This window comes from Epargyreus clarus, unplaced genomic scaffold, assembly GCF_041222505.1.
Source record: "Epargyreus clarus isolate Ecla_fem2 unplaced genomic scaffold, WU_Ecla_fem_2.2 ptg000027l, whole genome shotgun sequence".
NCBI classification, from domain to species: domain Eukaryota; kingdom Metazoa; phylum Arthropoda; class Insecta; order Lepidoptera; family Hesperiidae; genus Epargyreus; species Epargyreus clarus.
The window spans coordinates 12,972,000-12,993,143 of NW_027332234.1; the positions used below are offsets into that span (position 1 = coordinate 12,972,000).

Genomic DNA, 21,144 nt, shown 5'->3' on the forward strand with positions numbered 1-21,144 from the left:
CAAAATCGGCCTCGTAACTCCTTTCAGTATTTTTCGCTAATCCTTATAGTTTCGGATTTGGCCCTGAAGGCCCGTTTTAAAAATTCACCCTGTATATACAAGCTCCGAATTGAAACTGTCGTAGTACGGCCATTCCCAAGCAGGATCAACTCGCCTGATAAAGAGAATAGACGAAATTGTAACTCTATACCTGTTCTGTGTGATACTACAATACTACATAAGCATCTAGGACACTCCCAAGTATCAACATATCAATACAAAAATATACATAACAAACATCGCTCATATATACTTCAAAGCGTAATCAGGGCGTACGACCCAGACAAAAAACTACCAACACAATATTATTTTCATGACATAACTTTCAAAATGTTTCAATGTCTACGTAGCCAACAAAATGAAGTTATTTGACATGTGACAGGAATAATGAAGACTAACATTTTTAGGCAACTAATTTCTGTGCATGTATGCACTAAATATTATGGTTTGAGTAAAACGCGTTCAGTGCCTGCGCTCTGCCACTGCCACAATTTTTTTTGATACCAAATAAATTATTAAAAAAAATCGCAGAGTTTTGTCATAGTAACAACCTGTGTATAGAAACAATAAAAAAAACTGACAAACAATGTACTCATTTTGTCGTCAATTTTCGCCAATGTTTTGGCAATTGTTCAAAATTAGCCAATACATTTTCGTAAATACATAATATTTAATATTTTGCTTACCGCTTCTTTTGCAGTGAATTATTACAAATAAGGAAATAAATGTGTAAAAAACAACTTTCATTTTATATTCAACAATTTTGCAAGTTCAGCAATCACGCACTTTTCGTTTACTCTAAAGTTTTAAATAGAGCGTAGGCAATGAACGCAATTCCACCTCATACATTTAATATCCACATTCACGGAAATAAATGCTATATTCCTAACACACTTCCTCGCACAACGTAGTCTAATAACCTGCAAGATCCAATAAATAATATCAAATTTATTTCAAACCCTCGGATCATTTGAATCTGTATTGCACCATATGACGTTTAAATTATACACGTTCTTTGTTCGATTTATGTGAATGTTTTAAAAAGTATTTTATAGAAAAACAAAATCAAACAAAATAAATGTATTCAACATACAATGCCGTATATATTGAACAGCTGCTCGCATAAGATAGCCGTCAAACGACATCAATCAACAGCTGCTCACACAAGATAGACCTCTAATCAAAATCACAACAAATTACACCAACAACACAATTTAACAACAATTCACCGCGATACATCAAGCACATCATTTAAGTCCTAAATACAGAAACATTGTTGTTCTCACTTTAATACATATGTCCCGTCCATATCGTTGTCTCCGTCTCACTTTATTACATGTATATGTCTGTCCCACTCGCACTAGTCCAGCTCTATCCTCATGCTGGGCGCTAGGGAGCCGCACTGGATCTTGGACTCCTTCAGCTTCGCGAGGGAGAGTCGGAGATCCTCCATGGTAATGGGACGGACCGCATCCATGTACTCATCGTCGGATTCAGAGTTGTTTGTGTCGTTGCCGTTGTTCTGAAATTAATTATAAATTAATTTAATGTTTTAACATACAATGATTTATATTATAAATTAAATGAATATGATTTCAAAGATTCAGTAAAGCAGTGTTTAGGCCTTGATCGAGACTTAATTAGTAAATTTTTGTCCTGGCTCAGTAGTGAGATGGTAGTGGGCTAACGACGACGTAGTAGCACATATAGCGTTCTATAAAATCATTGTTTTATTCGTTTTACCAGCGACATCACCGTCATACCTACTTCTGCCTAATATCAGCAGTGTTAAGCGTTGCTATGAAGGGTAACGGTATGAAGGGTATTTAAGGGAACAATACCTGTCTGGGGCGTTCCAAATAAGTCTTCGGGGGATAGCAAAGTAGCAATCTATGACTGACCTCAAGCTGGACCGATCTATTTGTACTGGCTACTTGTATGTGATCTGGAGTTGGTTACAGATGTTCGTGGAAGGCAGCAGCCACTTAGAGCCACTTAGCCAGGTGGAGTACATGTTTGTTTGGTATTTCCATATTATAAGAAAAGGTTCATGCCCAGCAGTGACCCTTCGGCAAAGGGAGATCTTCCGTCGGGCTAGGTGATCATAATTGGTGAGCCGCTGTGCTCCGTCAGTCTCAGGTCCGAGCCCGAGACCCTCCGTGCCGCCCCGGCGCCGTGCCCGAGCAGTGCGAGTGTTACCTGCGCCTCGGTGCGGGATCGCTCCCGGGCCAGCTCGTCGCGCGCGAGGTCGCGCACGCGGAACACGGCGGCGTGGCGGCACAGCTCGTGCAGGTCCGAGCTCGAGACCCTCCGTGCCGCCCCGGCGCCGTGCCCGAGCAGTGCGAGTGTTACCTGCGCCTCGGTGCGGGATCGCTCCCGGGCCAGCTCGTCGCGCGCGAGGTCGCGCACGCGGAACACGGCGGCGTGGCGGCACAGCTCGTGCAGGTCCGAGCTCGAGACCCTCCGTGCCGCCCCGGCGCCGTGCCCGAGCAGTGCGAGTGTTACCTGCGCCTCGGTGCGGGATCGCTCCCGGGCCAGCTCGTCGCGCGCGAGGTCGCGCACGCGGAACACGGCGGCGTGGCGGCACAGCTCGTGCAGGTCCGAGCTCGAGACCCTCCGTGCCGCCCCGGCGCCGTGCCCGAGCAGTGCGAGTGTTACCTGCGCCTCGGTGCGGGATCGCTCCCGGGCCAGCTCGTCGCGCGCGAGGTCGCGCACGCGGAACACGGCGGCGTGGCGGCACAGCTCGTGCAGGTCCGAGCTCGAGACCCTCCGTGCCGCCCCGGCGCCGTGCCCGAGCAGTGCGAGTGTTACCTGCGCCTCGGTGCGGGATCGCTCCCGGGCCAGCTCGTCGCGCGCGAGGTCGCGCACGCGGAACACGGCGGCGTGGCGGCACAGCTCGTGTAGGTCCGAGCCCGAGAAGCCCTCCGTGTTGGCCGCCAGGCGACCGTACTCGATCTGGGGAAACGACGATATGGTGGAGCTTTAATTCACTAATCATAAATATTTACGTTTGAAAAAGCTTAAAAACAAGTAAAAGAAATAAAAAAAATGGCATTATGTTATGGAAGTAGCGAATGACAACTTCTTGGTTTGAAACCCATAAGGCTCATCTCTCAGATGGACTGCAATCCTATTTCAGAAGTAATTACAACCTTAAGCAATAATATATTTTTTAATTATTAAAGACCTTAACAAAATTATTAAGTTTATTTTCACTGCAAATTATTTAAATCAAATATTTTTAATTTATTCAAGTAATTAAAAAACATTGATTCTCTTAGTCTTACATCAGTGGCGACAGGCTCGGAACGCAGGATGAGCTGCAGGATCCTCTCGCGCTGGCTCTCGTTGGGCATCGGCACGTGGAACGTGGCCGGCATGCGCCGCTGGATGGCCTTGTCCAGGTCCTGCGGGCGGTTGGTGGCTCCTAAAAACAACAAAGACACAAATAAATTACAGTGAAATAAATTCTTGTAATACGGATAGTAGAAACCTACATAGAAGAATAGTTTATATAGCAGAAAAAAATCTATACTTGTTACTTTTGGAAGTTATAAATTAATTTATGATTTATGGTGGTGAATGAAAATACAAGGAAACACTCTCTCTTTTCTTTTACCACGCTTTTATTAGCTTGGGTTGTATCTATGTATATATTTAACGGAATTTATGAACTCAATTTTTTCGCACTTTGAACATTCCGATTCATTTAAAATTTCGAACAATTATCAAGAACCGATAACAATATACGATTTTACTAATTTTATCCCATTCTCCTCATCTGAATCGTCAGAAACTGGATAAACGATTTTCCTTGTGCGATTTGGCGTGGTTTTTAGTTTTTAAACTATAATTTAATTAATCGCAGCAATAAGTTTCAAAAACGGAACATTCAACCGTTACCACCACATTTAATTTTACAAATACAGATACAATACATTATTTTATATTTTAATTTAATTTCGACAGCGAGATTTTTTCCGATACAGTCCACATGGGCGCTGTATAAGCGAAAACCATAACCCTTTTCGAGACAACGCAAAAACTCATACCAGGGGTACAGAAAAGATCGCGACACAGGGTACATGCAACGCGATCTACCGTCAGTAAAAGATGACATACCCATGATGATGACGGTGCAGCCGGGGTCGGTGATGAGCCCGTCCCACAGCGACATGAACTGCGTCTTCATCATGGCCGTCGCCTCGTGGTCGTGCGCCGTGCGCGTGCGCAGGAACGACTCGATCTCATCTGCAACAATCATAACGAACTTAGGAATCGTCCCACTGCTGGGTCTCCTCTCAGAATGAGAAGGATTAGGCCATAGTCCACCGCGCTGGCCAAGTGCATATTGGTAGACTTCACATACTTTTGAGATTTTTTTTTTGATAAATCTCTCAGGTATGCAAGTTTCCTCACGATGTTTTCCTTCAAGGCTTAAGCAAGTGATAATTAATTTCTAATACACACATAATTTTGAAAAATCACTGCTTATGAACTACTTAGGAACTTATTAGGCAGTAATAGAGTAGCGGTGGTTCCGCCGGAATCGAACTACAGAGGGTTCTACGACGAGACGGCAGACGAGCATGCAGTTCACCTGATGGTAAGTTGCCACAGAACTATATTATAAATTGTCATAGATCTTGCTTTTCTAATAAGCATAATGCAACTAACCAACTATAAACATGACTCGGTATTGAGAGCCAAACCTAGCACTTTCAACTTGTTGTTCAGCAAAAAAAAAGGATTTTCGCACACGAAACCGGTAAAAACGTCTTTCTTAAGTAATTTAAATTTCTTTTATTTGTGATTTTTTTTCTGCTCTTCAAAAAATATTATCTAGGATGGACAGTGTATGTATAAGTCTACCTATGAATACGATGCACGGCTGCAGCTTGACCGCCAGGCTGAACACGGCCGCGGCCAGCTTCTGCGTCTCGCCGTACCACTTGTCCGTCAGCAGCGATACGTCCAGGTTGATGAAGCTCATGTTCGCCTCCTTCGCCGTCGCCTTTGCTATCAGGGTCTTGCCGCATCCTGGAACATTATATGAACCATTGATGACTATGTGCGACTGCTGGAAGCAGGTTATATTGTTGCTCGAACCGCCCGGAAACGGCCCCGGGAAGGACGGCGGTATGTGTGGTCGCATAGCGTCGTACGCACCAGACGGTGCGGTGAGCGATAAGCTCACCCGGGCGGAGCCCGACGGGCCAATGCGCTAAGAGGACTCCGGTTGCGTTCCTTTGGAGATCCCGGAGTCCTCTACGCAGCGCTGAGGACGGCCACCGGGGGGGTAACATAACCCTGTGTCGCTTCCAAGGCATCGGGTACCTTTTGAAGGTTTCCCCGTCGTGAACAAAAAAAAAATTAATGGCCAACTTAATCCTCACACTAAAATAATACCAGAGCAGGATTGAGGGCTTAAGGTGTCCCTCGAGCCCCAGAAAAGCGCATGAAATCTAGCCAATACCATCAGACTCCTATTTTTAACATCGTAGATAAATTACGATCTATACACTCTGTGTTTCTGTTATGGATTAGATTGTCATTTCGCTTAAGTTAATTAACATCAATGAAGCCAATCCATTTGCTGCTGCCATCACACAAAAGAAAGTTCGCTAGTTAGGTATGAGGAACTATTGTGACTTACCCGGGGGACCATGCAGCAGGACTCCCTTCGGAGGCTGTGTGAGGCGGCTGTCGGCGAACAGCTCCCGCTTCTGTATCGGCAGGATCACGGTCTCGCGGAGCTCTTGAATCAGATGATCCAGGCCGGCGATGTCCTTCCAGTTCACCTGAAAATGTATAATAGATTGATATGCAACTGGTTCGAAATACACGATTTTACAGACTTTAATTGAGAAATTTGAGAGGACCTCTAATTGGTGTGAGTATCGAGTTATCGACCGATACAGAGTCGTTGCAATGTGAACACTTAAATTATATTTTGCGGGGTGGATCAATCGTTATACTGTAATACGCCGTTTAGAATAAAATACGCCAAATGACATAAATCTTAATGGATTTAAATTTCTGGTCTGGATATTACAGGGAATTATAATGTTGTCAGGCCTGTTCAAATAAATATTCAGTCAAGCCTTCTTATAAATTGCTTATGAACGGAGTTTAAGACAAAACTGGCCCAGGCAGAGAGAAGACATTCGAGAATTGGGACTTAAGAAAGCGCAATTTGTCCTTTCCTTATTCATTACTTCATCTGCCTAAATCTGGATCAGTAAATGTTACTGGTCAAATCAAGTTTCCATCAACACCAGCATCAATTCGGCTGAATTGTAATCGTACCGGATAAGCGTAATCAGCGAATGAATGAATGACCTTTTTTATTAACCATTATTAAGATCAATTTGCAAAACTGCAATTAGGTTATTATTTCATGGTATTGCATATGAACATGTACCATGAGTCATGACTCATAGTAACATGAGAACATGCAGTCCACCTGACGTGAGGTAATTACAGCTTTTCAAGGGATTTCAAAAAATTATAAAATACTGTAAGGAATGGACCTAGAGGTTAACTCGAAAATATCTTGGGAAAATCACAACATAGTGTAGGAGGTCGGTAGTTATATAAACTGGCAGAGTCGCGCGAGAAATTACGTGATTATGTTATTGTAACGCTTAGATAAATAAATTGTATCTGTGTTGTAACACAAAAAGAAAAATCACTTAAAAGATGGTAGAAATTTTAATGATTTTAAAAGGCGAATTTGTAATTATTCGCCTTTCAAAAATCAATCAGATATTATAGCCAATTTAGTCATCCAACAGTCAATCATCTAATAATTTTGTTTAAACACATCTGTCAGCAAGCGTTTTGTATTTTAACAGCACACTACCTTCATCACATGGACAAATACTTAAGAGACAATGTTAAAACAATAACATATGGCCATGGTTATAGCGTTTTATTGTCTCACTAGCATCAATGTAATCTTAGAACACCTGATGAAGGAGGGGGCGAGTGTCTATTACCAGATGTGGTTAGCGCATTAAAAAACACGTGCTTAGATGTAAGCACTCGCAATGTGATGACATTCGCAATGATTCCGTAAATATGAATGCTCGGTGAATCAGGCATCGCACATTGAAGGCCAAGGGTTCGAACTCGCCTGGCACGTAGCAGTAATTTTCGAAGTTATGTCCCTATTAGAAATAGATTACAAGTTTCTTTAACAACAAAATAAAAAATATGTGAGACTCCTACTTGTTAATTTTCAATTCAATTGTTTTTTACCTGTAATTTTCAATATCGTTACTGAAACTAAAACCATCTTAACCTAGACAGAGGCCTAAACAAAATGCAGGGTCTCCTCTTGTAGTAAAAGGTGCTTAGGCCATAGTTCCAAACCTAGGCCAAGTGCAAATTGGTAGTAGTGCAAAATGATAGTAACCAATTATAATGAGGTACTTACATTGATCTCATCAGGCACAACCAGCTGAGACGCAATGATCATCTCGTGGTCGGTGAGCTTGTCCAGTGCCACGGAGTGCTTGCCGCCCAGGCCGGCTCTGCAAGATATCCTTAACACATGCAAGAGCTATACAATTTGTCTATTGGGACTATAAAGGCACTGTGGTTTAAGCAGTAATAGCATTTTGGAAATTTTGAAAATGTATGACGTATGGACAAATAAATCAAATTATGATTACATAAATAATTATATCCAAAAATTAATATGTACATGAAAAATCTTAACACATTATCGTAAAATGATACCGTAGTGTACTATTACATTCAATAATGTAGACAGATTAATTGCTCAGAATGCAAATTGATATTCATAACATGTATAAAATATGTTGAATGTGTAACATGATAAGTAATAAGTTCACTATTCACTTTATTACTTGCAGTTGAATATTATAATTAGTAGTGTGTTTGCATTCTAAGAACGACCAGAGATACATAAATTTAAAACTCTTCCGTCTAGAGGCTTTAGATCCAGAGAGCCTCATACATGCACTGTTTTTCAAAGTTATGTGCTTATACAAATCAATATATGTAATTATATAATCGGAATCTACATAATAAGTTCAGACATATTGATACCTTAATTTGCAAATCTGAAAACTCCACTTTTTGTAAATTTTTTTTTATTTATTTTGATTTCTTTCAATGCCATATACTATAAAATAAATAAAAAAAAACATTTTGACTAAAAGTTGGCTGATTTGTGAATTAAGGTATCGATATGTGAAATCTAACCTATCTGCAACCCCTAAAAACACTCCTTAAAATAATGAAAACTAATCAGGTTGACTAATTGTTATTAGGAACTATGTTTGGGGCATACTATTAAATGTTATACCTTTACATATGTGTGCACATATATTATGTGTTTTTGTATAACACATTGTTAAGCATTAGTACCTGCATTAGTGTTGTGCACCTATGATGTAATCGTTTGAGAACTCATGCATGTTTTCAGCCTACTAAAAGAACTGGGTATTTCCCCACTATAAATTGTGCTAAGTATATCACTGTTATTTAGTAACAAAATGTATCTAGTTACACTATGGATTGTTAATTTACGAATTGCAAATTAATACTTTTATTAAATACATAAGTAATACAATTTGAATATATTTTTATTATAGAAGATATTACTTGATATTTTTGTTAGTGAGATTTAATATTCAGTAGTAAATTGTGCTTATAAATATTCATTGCCATAAGTATATTAAGTTGTAAAATATTCAAACAAATGCATAGACTTAAATATTACTAGCTTATTACTCTATAGGCAATAGCTAGTAATATTTATGTCTACTAATTATTAAGAAATATATTCTGTTCTCATGATTCTTAATAGAATGTAACTGGAATAAACTATTTCAGTAGTATATTCATTCGAAAAACCTTTTTATATGCCTTACGAAATTTATTACTTTCATTTTTGTTAATATGTACATTTATGGTAATTTATTCCGTGGTGAATTTCAAGGATATTTCCATTCTGTGTGTTCTGTGAACTGTTCTTAATTTTAATCTTTCCATTCTCTACTGAAATTGAAATAACTGGCCTGAATATTAACTATGTATCACACAAGAAAACTGAATTTCACGATATTGCATTTATTTTTTTATCTAGTTTTCACTATTATTAAAAATGTGTGAAATAACAGTGGGTTGTACATTATTACATTGCTGTTAATCAAAACATAACTGAAACTTGAAATTCAATAAGAAAACATAAAATGCATGTGGAGATAAACATCTGATGATGTAATGTGATGTCAAGAAAACATGACAGGCAGACAGGCAGATAGGAAGATCAGTCACATGGATGGATCAGATGGTAAAGACGAAGCATGTAGCAAGCTCGACCAGGCCACCACGATCAATACACATACTTGCGTAACTGTTCCCGCGCGCGCTCTTCAGCCTTCTTCCGACTCTTCGACGTCGGGTCTATCTGGTTCACCAGCCACTTTATCGAGAAGTACGTCACGGCAGACACGAAAGCCACCCGTATTGCCATTTGGAACACATCGTTACGCGTAAATGCTGAACCCTCTACCATCATGCCGTATAAAAAATGAATAGGTTATCACAAAAATAATACAAAGCTCCTAAGTTTAAGGGGGTGCTGCTGGTAATTACGCCGAAACGAATTTTCAAATATCATGAATCGATACACACTCGCCAACACATTCGTGACTTTCGTCGATTTATTTTGAGCTAAAGAAAGAAGACAAGACGACAGACAATGCGAAAAATATTTGACCTTAGCATTGATGTTGCCATTATATCTACATTTTATTGATTATTTTAGTTGCCATTCTCGTTTGAAAATATTATCCATATTTACACTTTACTTATTGAGTTAACTTATACAACATTTTTCTATGTTTTTATTATAGAATGAATAACAATTATAACTTATAATAACATTATAAGTTCAGTAACATTTTCCAACGTAATATATTGACTTTTAAACGCAGATGGCCAGATGACAATGAAGTAACAACTGTCAGTGTCAAATCCACGACGACTACGACGAGTTGACAATATGTATGTATTAGATATTCTAACCTAAAACGTCTTGTTTTTAAACATTTTTATGTTTTATTACGTACTTTAAATAAGAAATTCCCATTAAAAATGAAGAAAAATAAACCAGCACGTCGTCCAGCTTTTACAAATACGCGCAAAACGCTTAGAAAAGAAAAGAGGCAGCAAAAGAAGAAACATAGGCAAGAACACTATTTAAAAAAGAAGGAAGACCGGCACAAACCGGAGATTACACCTGGGAGATTTGTTAAACGTCCTGCTGATGACGGAGACAGCACGACACAGCCTAAGGTACGAAATTATGAAACTAGTAATTAATTTTGTTTTACAACCTTTTTTATTACTTATATTTTAAACCAGTACAAGAAAGTACCGTCACACCCAATGTCACTTCAGTGATTATTTTAAATATATTTATTCTCGCACTCAAGATTAGCTACAGTACTACTACTACAGATTGGTTGCAGCCAAACACAATACAAACAGAAACCTTACAGGGTCTCTATATATCATTAAATAACCGAAGTGTTAATTGTAGTTAACATTTTAAGATTTTAAAATAAAGAGGTATATACTCTTCTTACAGGCTAAAAAACACAAGCAACAAGCATCATTCCAAGACATCTTAAGCAGACAACAGCAGAAGGAGAAGAAAGATGAGCAGCAACTCAAAGCCCAGATGGAGGAGCAGAGAAGGAAGATACTGCTCAAAGCTAATGAGGATGAGGATAAAGTTATAAAGAAACTGGAGAAACAACTGGGTCTGAAGAAGTCTAAGAATAAGAATAACTTCTTTGCTGATGATGGGCTTGATTGTATCCTTTTAAAATTATTTAAAGAAATTCTGTATTAAGATTTGGTTTTAAACATTGCCTGTACAAAGTCTGTACAGTCCTATGAATTAGGCATAGTTAGAAGACAGTCAATATTATTCTAGTCTAGTAAGTCATCGAAAAAGCATTACCTGATCTTGGTGGTTAGGTTTGTGGTAGTATAAATATGATTAATCCGATGAAAATATGCCTATGTTATGCAATTATGCTACATTGATAATTAATTATCATGATAATTAAAAATAGAAGAAGAAATAAAAATATGTTGTATGTTTATGACATGATGTTTTCATTTCATTTCATTTCATTCTCTAATAGTTCCAATTGTGGCAGTGTAATATGCTTATGATGATATTACAGTATTAAATAAATTTCCTTAATAAATATCTAGATCTACTAGAAATATGTGACAGGGCAACAACAGAACAAATTGTAGCAGCTGAAAAGCATTTAGCAGATGTAGAGGGTGACTCAGACTTTGAAGGGGATCTTGCAGCAGTCACTGGTAAAGAACTTGAGAGTAAAAAAGAAAATACCAAGAAAAAGAAGGGAACTAAGAAAGGGGTTGATGATATTGATAAATTAGATAGTGTTGAATCTGGAAGTGATGTAGATAATGCTGATAGTGATAATGAAGGTTTACATGATGAAGATAGTCAAGAATTTGATGAAGATGTCAGTGATGGTGATATATCTGAACAATCAGATGTGGAAGAACATGTTAAAAGTAAAAAAATAAGCAAAAACAATGATACCAATAGTAATGATGATAGTGTCAGTGAAGATAATGATATGAGTGATGAATCTGATGTAGAAGAAAAACCAATAGTCAAAAGTAAAAGTAAAAAGAAACAAGATAAAGAACAAACTGTAAATAATAAGAAAAATGAAGAAAACAATAAATCAAAAAGTAAACTGAAAGTTATTTCAGAAAATGATTTGAGTAAAGTGTTCAGTGATGATGAAGTATCTCATTTATCTGGTGATGATGATTTGGATGATTTTTCTGATGAAGATGTTGATGATCTAAGTGGTAAGGTTGAAGCAAAAGAAAAACCAGATGTTTGGGAAGACATTTATGGCAGGAAAAGGGATAAAGATGGGAATATTATAAAGGTAAAAATATTATTATCAATTATGTATAATTAATGATACTCATAGAATGGTGATTGCAAAAGTTTCGCATTTTAACAAAAAATGTGGTATGTACCATTACCAAAAGACGTATCTGTGGTATACTCTACTGGTAAGTGGAGTACCACACCTACCATTTTTGTTTATAAAATACAGTGTCTCTTTAAGAAACTTAATAACATAATTAATTATATTACTAATCTATACTAATATTATAAAGAGGAAAACTTTGTTTGTTTGATTGTAATGAATAGGCTCAAAAACTACTGGACCGATTTTAAAAATTCTTTCACCATTCGAAAGCTACATTATCCACGAGTAACATAGGCTACATTTTATATGAAATATATTTGATAAATAGATTTTGAGGCGGTACAAAGTTTGCCGGGTCAGCTAGTTTATTGTAATGTAAATCTAAATAACAAAAAGTATCATTAAATCCATGCTATTTCTACTGTAACAGTTTAAAATGTGAAGTCAAAAGTGTTTAAAATATCTTAGTTTTAAAAATTTCAGGAAGAAAAAGGTGTATACATTCCTCCACACCTCAGGAATAAGGATTCCACTTCTGATAAAGATTTATTACAACTAAAACGCCAAATCAAAAGTATGTATTTTTTTATTATTAATGGATATAATATAATAATATACGAGCATGCCGTCCACCTGATGGTAAGTGGCTACTGCCGCCCATGGACATCTGTAATGAGCCCCAGATAGGATTAGATATTCCTACCCGAGGTCGGCCACAGGTGCGCCGCTACTCCTGAGGACTAAGCTGAAACGCCTCGGATAAGTATGTCTACCTTACCACACCCTTCAAACCAGAACACAGCAGCGCTTAACACTGCAGTTATAAGGCAGAAATAGGTGCAGAGGTGCCGCCGGAGTCGAATCACAAAGGGTTCTACCACCTTTAGGTATTAAAAAAGGTTATTTATTATTAGCTTTAGTTTTCATTATTATAGTGACTATAGCAATACATACTCTGTAAAAATTTCAAATGTGTTTATACGTGTATACATATACTTAGTAATATGGTACCATTTCTTACATACAGAACCCAAAATCTTCCAAATTAAAGGAGCACTAATCATATTTTAAATTTCATAGCATTCATATTTATAATTTCCCATGTTCCAATTTTCCAGGTGTCCTGAACAAGTTAGCGGGTACCAATCTGCACTGGGCTTGCACGTCCATCGAGAACCTGTATTCAAGCAACAGCCGGAACTCAGTGAACACTGCATTAACACAACTGTGGCTGGACGCTACCGTGGGACCCTCGGTCACCCCAGACAGACTGGTTGCTGAGCATGCGGCGTTGGTGGCCGTGCTTCATGCTAACGTGGCTTCGGAGATAGGTGATTGTTTGTTGTATAAGTTTTTCATTTGAAATTTTATCATTTTAGGCATGCATATAATGTTGTTAGAGACCTAGTTGGAAGTAGAGCTTTTAGACTTTTCCCTATCGATTGGCATAAGAGCAGAAGTTGAGTATGCTTCATTTCTTTGGAGACATGTATAAAAAGGATTGCACCCAATATTATTTACTACATGCAAATGGATTTTTATAGAGTTCATAATTATTTATTACTTTTTAAATGAACATTTTTAAACCAGCTTTATTGTTTTACCAAACATTGTAAGCACAAGTTTCTACAATAAAATTTCAAGGGAGTTTTTTCGATTCTCTAACTTCCTATATCATAATAAAATATGTTAAACTCTCAAGCTGCTTGGACTGTAGGACTGTGTGTGCCTAGGAAAGAAACCTATGCACATGCATTACCAAACAACATTATCTTGCAGTTGTGTAATGAAAATCTCTACTTATGTATATAAAAAAATTAAAATATAATTTAAATATTACAGGAGCTCATTTCCTTCAAGAGCTATCGGAGAAGTTTGACGAAATGATGCAGACTCCTCAGCCAGTTGAAGACAAGAGGCTAGACAATTTAGTCTCCTGCTTAGCACATTTATATAGCTTTAAGGTAACTTTGTTTTTTTTTTTAATACTTCATCAACTAATTTCCAAGAAGAAAGTTGTGCATTTCACCATTATTATGTTTGTATGTCCGCGATTTCCGGAACACTACTTATTTAAATATGGTTTTCAAAGTAGTTTAGAATGTTTATAAGTTTTATAGCGTCCATGACATGGATAACAATCATTTGTGGCTCGCTAACGCACCAGTACGTCCGTTCGGGCCGACAGTCACACACGGACTGACTCACGCCTATGACAGTAGTGACATAATAATAAATATATCCGCTCCAGACAAATATCCACCTACCCACATACAGTACATTTAAATACATAGATGCGAGAATGCTCATAGACATTTATATTTTTTTTAAATATAGGAGTAGCAGGTGAGCATACAGTCACCACCTGATTGTAAGTGGCTACTTAGTTACCTGAGGAGAGTCACAGATGCGCCGCTATTCCTGAGGAATAAGCTAAAAAGGCACGGTGAAGTATGTCTCCCTTACCACACCCTTCAAACCAGAACACCGCGGTGCTTAAGACTGCTGTTATTACTTATATCGCGTAGAAGTTTCCTGCCCTTAAATCATTCAAATTCAAATATTCTTAACATTATTATGTCAAAGAGTCTCAAAGTTCCAATATTAAAAGTCTTCACATGCCCTTTTTGCTTTTACCGACGATTCTCATGGCAGTATGGTCACTATCTTACACGCATATATAGATATATAAACGATGAATGGAGAATTCTGTTCTATAGGTATATCGTGAGGCAAACCACGACACGGAATTCTAGTGTAGGGTGTAGAAAGCATATGTTTATTATTTTTTTATTCTTATATTTCCCTTTGTCTCAATTTCCAGATATATCACTCCAGTCTTCTATACGACATTCTAGGTCGTCTAGTGGAACAGCTCTCGGAGAAGAACATAGATTGCGTTCTGACTGCGCTGAGAAGTGTGGGCGGGGTTTTAAGGTGTGCATTTGTTAATACAAGTAACAAAGAATACAGTCATTTTAACTGCCGTGTGTTCCGCATGTGTAACTAATTTCATATCAAACAGGAGTCCTACCTACAATCAGTCATAGATGTGTTGCTATACCTAGAAACCAAGATGAAACGCCTTGAAAATGTAAACTTATATCCTGCAAACAGGTACACAATGCTACATTACTATGCTAAAAATATATGTTGGCAATAATATTTCAGCGGACGGTCGACAGAATTCTACAATTACTTTTTTGAACGACATAATGCCCTTTTAGTGATACTGATAACAGTGAAAACATAATTATTGATGTTTTAAAAACATGGAATTTGTAAATGAATATTATGCTTAGATTGTTTTTTATTGTTATGTTTAGATGTTTAGATTATGTTTAGATTTTTTTATTATATTTCAGAAAAGAAGAGCCGGCTGCCCTTAAGACCTTTATTCACGACACGCAAGCTAAGATCGCGAAGTTGAATGAAAACGCTGAAAGTGGGTAAGTATTGTTTAGTTTATTTGGAGAAATTCTCCATACTGATTACTAAATGCACTTAAGAGCTTTGAAGAGAAGAAAATATTGGTTTTATTTATTAAACCGATGTATATTTGGCGATGACTAATGTGTATGATGGTGTGTCCATGTAAGCGTTTTCTGTCCTTTTTCTGAGGAAACACTGGTAAGTTGGAGTAAAAACAAGTGTGAATAATAATACTACTATCCTGTGAATAATAGTACTACTAATATACTCTACTGTGAATAATATTACTATCAATTAAAATATTTTCTTTTTAATTAATCCGATGATGACTGAATGTACGTTATGTAAATCCCAGATCTCGCATAAAATTTCTCCTGGAAGTCCTGTTGGCAGTGAAGAACAACAATCTAAACAAGATACCAAACTATGATCCGAGTTATGTGGAAACGCTGAAGAAGTCGTGTCGTAGCATCGTGAGGAAGGGGAACTATGTGACGCCTCTGAACATTCGCTTAGAGGACTTGCTTAAAGGTAAATCATCAGTCAAGCTGTAGTCTCTTACTTTAGTCATTCAATAGAAATCAGTGACATTTAGATATTATGCCTAGTTATATATTTACAAATTAGATCAGAACAATACATAAAAAAATATGCGTAGCAACGAAATCAGGCATTCAGGTAAATAAGGCAAATTTATTGCAATACTTCCATTTAAATTATTGAAAAACCACTTTTAAATCATATAAATTATACATGTGTAATTTTTATTTTATCGGCCATTGAAGGGCTTGTTGTAGAGGTAGACATTGTTTGTTAGGACTTTGTTGAATGAAGACGAAAGTTCATTTGTTGGTAGATCAATAACAAATTTATTACAAAAGATGTTAATTATGGCATTGTTATAAGATTAATTAAACTAATTACAGTGGACGAGCGCGGCAAGTGGTGGGTGGTGGGTTCGGCGTGGGAAGGCAACCGCGCCAGAACGGAACACAAGCAAGAAGCAGAAGTCAAGCTGCCCAGCGGAGACCAGAAGCTGCTAGAGCTGGCGCGGCAACAACGCATGAACACTGACGTCAGGAGGAGCATCTTCTGTGTTATTATGGCTGCTGAGGTGAATAAATACGGCATCTGGCATCTTTAAAAGGTGGTAGAACCGTTCGTAGTTCGACTCCGGCGGCACCACCGCCACCCCTATTTCTGCCTCATAACAGCAGTGTTAAACGCTGCTGTGTTCTGGTTTGAAGGGTGTGGTAAGAGAGACATACTTTTCCGAGGCGTTCCAGGTTAGTCCTCAGGGGTAGCGGCGTATCGGTGGCCGAACTCAGGTAGGAATATCTAATCCTGTCTGGGGTTGATTACAGATGTCCATGGGCGGCAGTAGCCACTTACCATCAGATGGTCTGCATGCTCGTCTGCTACTCCTATATTATAAAAAAAATCTGCACTAAATAAAATTATATTTATTTTGTATAGGTCTGTGGAAGTACCTACTGTTACGAGGTTCCTTCGCGAAGGTTTATAAGACAGAAATTTCGATGAGACAAAGAAAATTAAAGTTTATTTCATTATCAAATTGTTTATTTAAATACACTAAATTACAAAAGTTATTTAATACACTGAATTACAAGGTGAAAAACACATAATTAGGGGACGTGTGGCTGGAATAAAAGATTAGAGCAGACTCTCCGAGTCAGAACCGAACTATCCTTTTATACATTAAAGAAAGTATATGCAGTAATATGCACTCGGCATTGCAGTTTAGGCTGCATAAACCAGGCGTAACAGTACTTACAAATCGTCAGTAACTTTTTTTTCTTTTACTACTACTACTGGACCGGACTAAGAACAAATCGAAAATGTACATATAATCTGCAAATGCAATACGAAAACCTTTAAATTACATGTATAAAAATGTATTGTTTTTACTTTAAAAAAAGAGCTGAATTTAGATAATTTCTAACAATGCTATCATCCTGCAGGACTATAGGTCTAACTACTCTATTTTCACTTCCAGGACTACATGGACGCGTTCGAGAAGCTCCAACAACTAGGTCTGCGCGGCCAGCAGGAGCGGGAAGTGGTGCACGTGCTACTGGCTTGTTGTCTGCAGCAGCGAACACACAATCCGTACTACCCCGTGCTGGCGCTGAAGCTCTGCGACTATGATAGGAAGTACCAGGTATTAAGTTTACTGAACTTACTACTACCAATTTACTGAAACTAGTACCAGAACTTTGTTTTATAATATAAGACTAGCAGACGAGCATTCAGTCCACCTGATGGTGACTACTTGCCGCCTAGGGACATATATGATGTAAACAACCCCCAGATAAGATTAGATTCCTACTTGATCTACCTGAGGTCAGCCACAGATGCGCTTCTACCCCTGAGGACTAAGCTAGAATGCCTCGAAAAAGTATGTCTCCCTTACCCACCCCCTTCAAACCAGAACACAGCAGCGCTTAACACTGCTGTTATTAGCCAGAAATAGATTTGGCGGTTGTGTCGCCAGAGTCGAATCACAGAAGATAAGATCCGTGCCTGAGGTTAGCAACAGATATGTTTAGCCTCCTGATGATTAAGTTAAAACGCCTCCAAAAAATATGTCTTCCTTACCACACCCTTTAAACCAGAACACAGCAGCCCTAAACACTGCTGTTTTAAGGCAGTGCAAGATTAGAGTTAAACAACAGCGGCTTCTAACACCTTCAAGGAAAAGGAAAAATGCTGAAAATTACATAATTTTTAATATTATTTAAATTTCATTTCAGTTATCTATTCAGTACTCAGTGTGGGACAAGATTAAAGAAATTGAAACATTATCAAAACAAGCTGTCACGAATTTGGCGCAATTTCTCATACATCTCATCTTAGAAAAAGGATTACCTCTTTCTGTACTAAAGGTAGATTTTATAAATAATCTTTTTTATATTAAAAAAAGTACCAATCGAGTATACAGTCCACACCCCAATGCTAAGTGCCTACTGCTGTCTATGGACATCTGAAATCAACCCCTGATTATAATAGATTCGAACGTGACAGCAACAAATGCGTCACTATCTCTAAGGATTAAGTTGAAACGCCTAACGGTTGGATAAGTGTGTTGCAAGGTTTTTGAGTATCACACGCTGGGTTCCTGAGACCTTCTAGGCTGGATATTAAAAAAATATTTGAAATGTATTTATAACGCGACCACAACGTATGTTACGCTGCGATTAGGTGCAAATTAAATTGCTTTGTAGGATTTTATTATACATTGAGATGAAATGCATAGGTAACATAGGTATTAGGCTAATTACTTATCTCATTTTGGTTTTACAGATAATTCAATTCTCGGATCTAAACAAGACGACAGTGCGTTTCATGCGTCAAATCCTACTAGCGATCATCATGAACGCGGACCTCACCGCGGCACTCGAGGCATTCCACCGCATCGCTCGCTCGCCCAAACTACACATGTTCAGAGAGAGTCTCAGGCTATTCATACAACACTTCCTAATCAAGAACGCTGGAAAGAAAACATCAGTACTGAGCGATGATGAAATGGCGGTGCTGAAAGAGAGGACGCTAGAAGTTGATAGAATACTGACTATGCATGAGACTAAGCTTCGATTGTAATAAGTTGATAGATTATATGTTACTTTTATAAATAAAGAAATTGAAGTCACGGGTCGTGTTATTTATATTTGAGAGGAAATAAATGAAATTTAATTTTAGTCTACACACATGATGAGAGGGAATCAAGATAACATTATGAGATGAGAAATGAGAGGTCGGAAGGCACTTTATAGAACTTTATAAGCCCGCACTACAGTGTCCATGGGCCCCACTAGTTGTAAAAACGTATGCAGGTGGACTCCATGCTCGTTTCCTACTTCCATCTTATTAAATAATCTGGAAATAATAAAAGTTATTTTAAAATGGGTGAAATAATTTTGATTTTACGTTGTATTTGTCAACTTAAGTAGTGGTTTTATTCTCTTTGGTCGACTTTAAAAAAGTCGTCTGACAATTAACACTTTGATTTACAAATGGAGAGGTGCATCGGCTAATTCGAGTACAATAACTGTAAAGAGAATTCCTTACATAGATTACTACTGGGTGGTATTAACTGAAAAACTCAGATATGTTTTGACAAGTAGGTACTTTAAATTCTTGATGAAATCACTCGCTACTTAGTAACTACATTGTATTATACCTACCCATTCAAACTACTTTAGCCTAAAGCCTACTCAAACAGCTGAAACTACACAGGGCTGCCACTAATTCACACGTTATCACTTATCACAGGTGCACGTCAAGGTGATAACTGCCAGCCTGATGGTAGACAACGCAGATAAGATAGCTGTCGTCAACTGAAATTATTGGGGGATGAACAATGAATTTGAATGCTTTTGTGGTTATAGATACCCATTCCTTTTGCTATAAAAACGGGTCATGCACAGTAATGTATATAATGTTAGTCATCTATTTATATTTTATAACAGCGGTGGATATAGTTTGATGAGATTTGGAAAGTGATAAAAAGACGTTTCAACTTAGTCTCTGGGAATAGCGACCTTTGGAAGGTAGAAAGGATGGAATCAAAGTATGGTAGACTTACCCCAATCAGTAATAATACTAACAATCCATCTTAACCACAGGTAGGTAGGTATATAACATGCGAGTGATCTTAGCCAATTTTTGCCTATGAAATTTAACAATTTTTCTAAGAAAAAATTGGCTAACATTAATTATGTACTAACATGCAAAATAATAAGGTTAAATAAAAAAACTACATTAATCCATTTTAACACGCTTTTATTTTATGCCTCAAAGAAATTTTTCGAAAAGATTTTTCTCGCGTCATCTCGATTGGAGTGGAAAAACTTATGGAGCATAATCATTATAATCTAGAATTTCAATTTGGAAGCGAAGACGAAAAACTCAAATTTATTAGAAAATAAATTATAATACGATGATGCATGATTTTGAACATATTTTTTTTAAACTCAAATAGATATACATATTTACAATTTGTATTAGCGAATTAGCTCTAAAAATGTCCTTTGTGCTTATATTTCAGTATGTTTATGTTAATTTTAACAAGTTTAAGTACCAGCTAGATCGTGATATCTCAATTATTGAAACGAATATTATAGAATTCATATCTGGTTAAATAGCATGACTATTTATTTTTAAATATTGTCATGCTAAGAAGTTAGAACCAGTATAGTACGACAAGGAGGTACCACTGCCACATATATATCTAGCGTAAAGTATTCCTGTATTTCGGTGGAAGGGTAGGATTGCCGATCATCTTAGTACTCAGAAGTTGCAATTCATCTGTGATCGGCTTCAATAATCTGATCTATATGGAGTTAATCACAGATACTCATAGGTCGCAATTATACTTGCAATCAAGTGGACCGCAAGTTTGCTACTTTATAAACGGCATCTATAATACAATATTTTTTCAGCTAACACAAACATCCACTGTTAATTGGTTATAAATGGCCAAATGTAAGTCCGAAAAGCAAGGGTTACATACCGCCAAACAGTCATTGGTTTTTTTATTTATTTTTAGTACCTATTTGATATCATAGCAACCATAGAAGTAAATATATTGCAAAAAATTGAAGTGTCT

The 21,144-nt window shown here is 37.6% G+C and overlaps 2 protein-coding genes across 3 annotated transcripts; one reads left to right on the forward strand and one right to left on the reverse strand.

Moving 5' to 3' along the window:
* Positions 1-1,104: 1,104 nt before the first annotated feature.
* On the reverse strand, positions 1,105-9,799 carry nmd (no mitochondrial derivative). 2 transcript variants are annotated; one of them, XM_073088708.1, is made up of 8 exons: positions 9,423-9,799; positions 7,481-7,577; positions 5,696-5,840; positions 4,912-5,079; positions 4,162-4,290; positions 3,327-3,466; positions 2,239-2,994; positions 1,105-1,561 (listed from the first exon to the last, which is right to left on the reverse strand). In XM_073088708.1, exons 1-8 carry the CDS (start codon positions 9,593-9,595, stop codon positions 1,400-1,402), a joined length of 1,770 nt encoding a protein of 589 aa, XP_072944809.1. In that variant the 5' UTR covers positions 9,596-9,799; the 3' UTR covers positions 1,105-1,399. The 2 variants fall into 2 exon arrangements, with proteins under 2 accessions (XP_072944809.1, XP_072944808.1); XM_073088707.1 differs by having other exon boundaries at positions 7,481-7,589.
* Positions 9,800-10,055: 256 nt separating this feature from the next.
* On the forward strand, positions 10,056-19,185 carry LOC140753823 (nucleolar MIF4G domain-containing protein 1 homolog). Its single transcript, XM_073088618.1, has 13 exons — positions 10,056-10,374; positions 10,670-10,898; positions 11,308-12,032; positions 12,567-12,657; positions 13,202-13,414; positions 13,926-14,047; positions 14,908-15,020; positions 15,449-15,532; positions 15,871-16,046; positions 16,442-16,629; positions 17,533-17,697; positions 18,290-18,421; positions 18,840-19,185. Exons 1-13 carry the CDS (start codon positions 10,174-10,176, stop codon positions 19,134-19,136), a joined length of 2,736 nt encoding a protein of 911 aa, XP_072944719.1. The 5' UTR covers positions 10,056-10,173; the 3' UTR covers positions 19,137-19,185.
* The last annotated feature ends 1,959 nt before the right edge of the window (positions 19,186-21,144 follow it).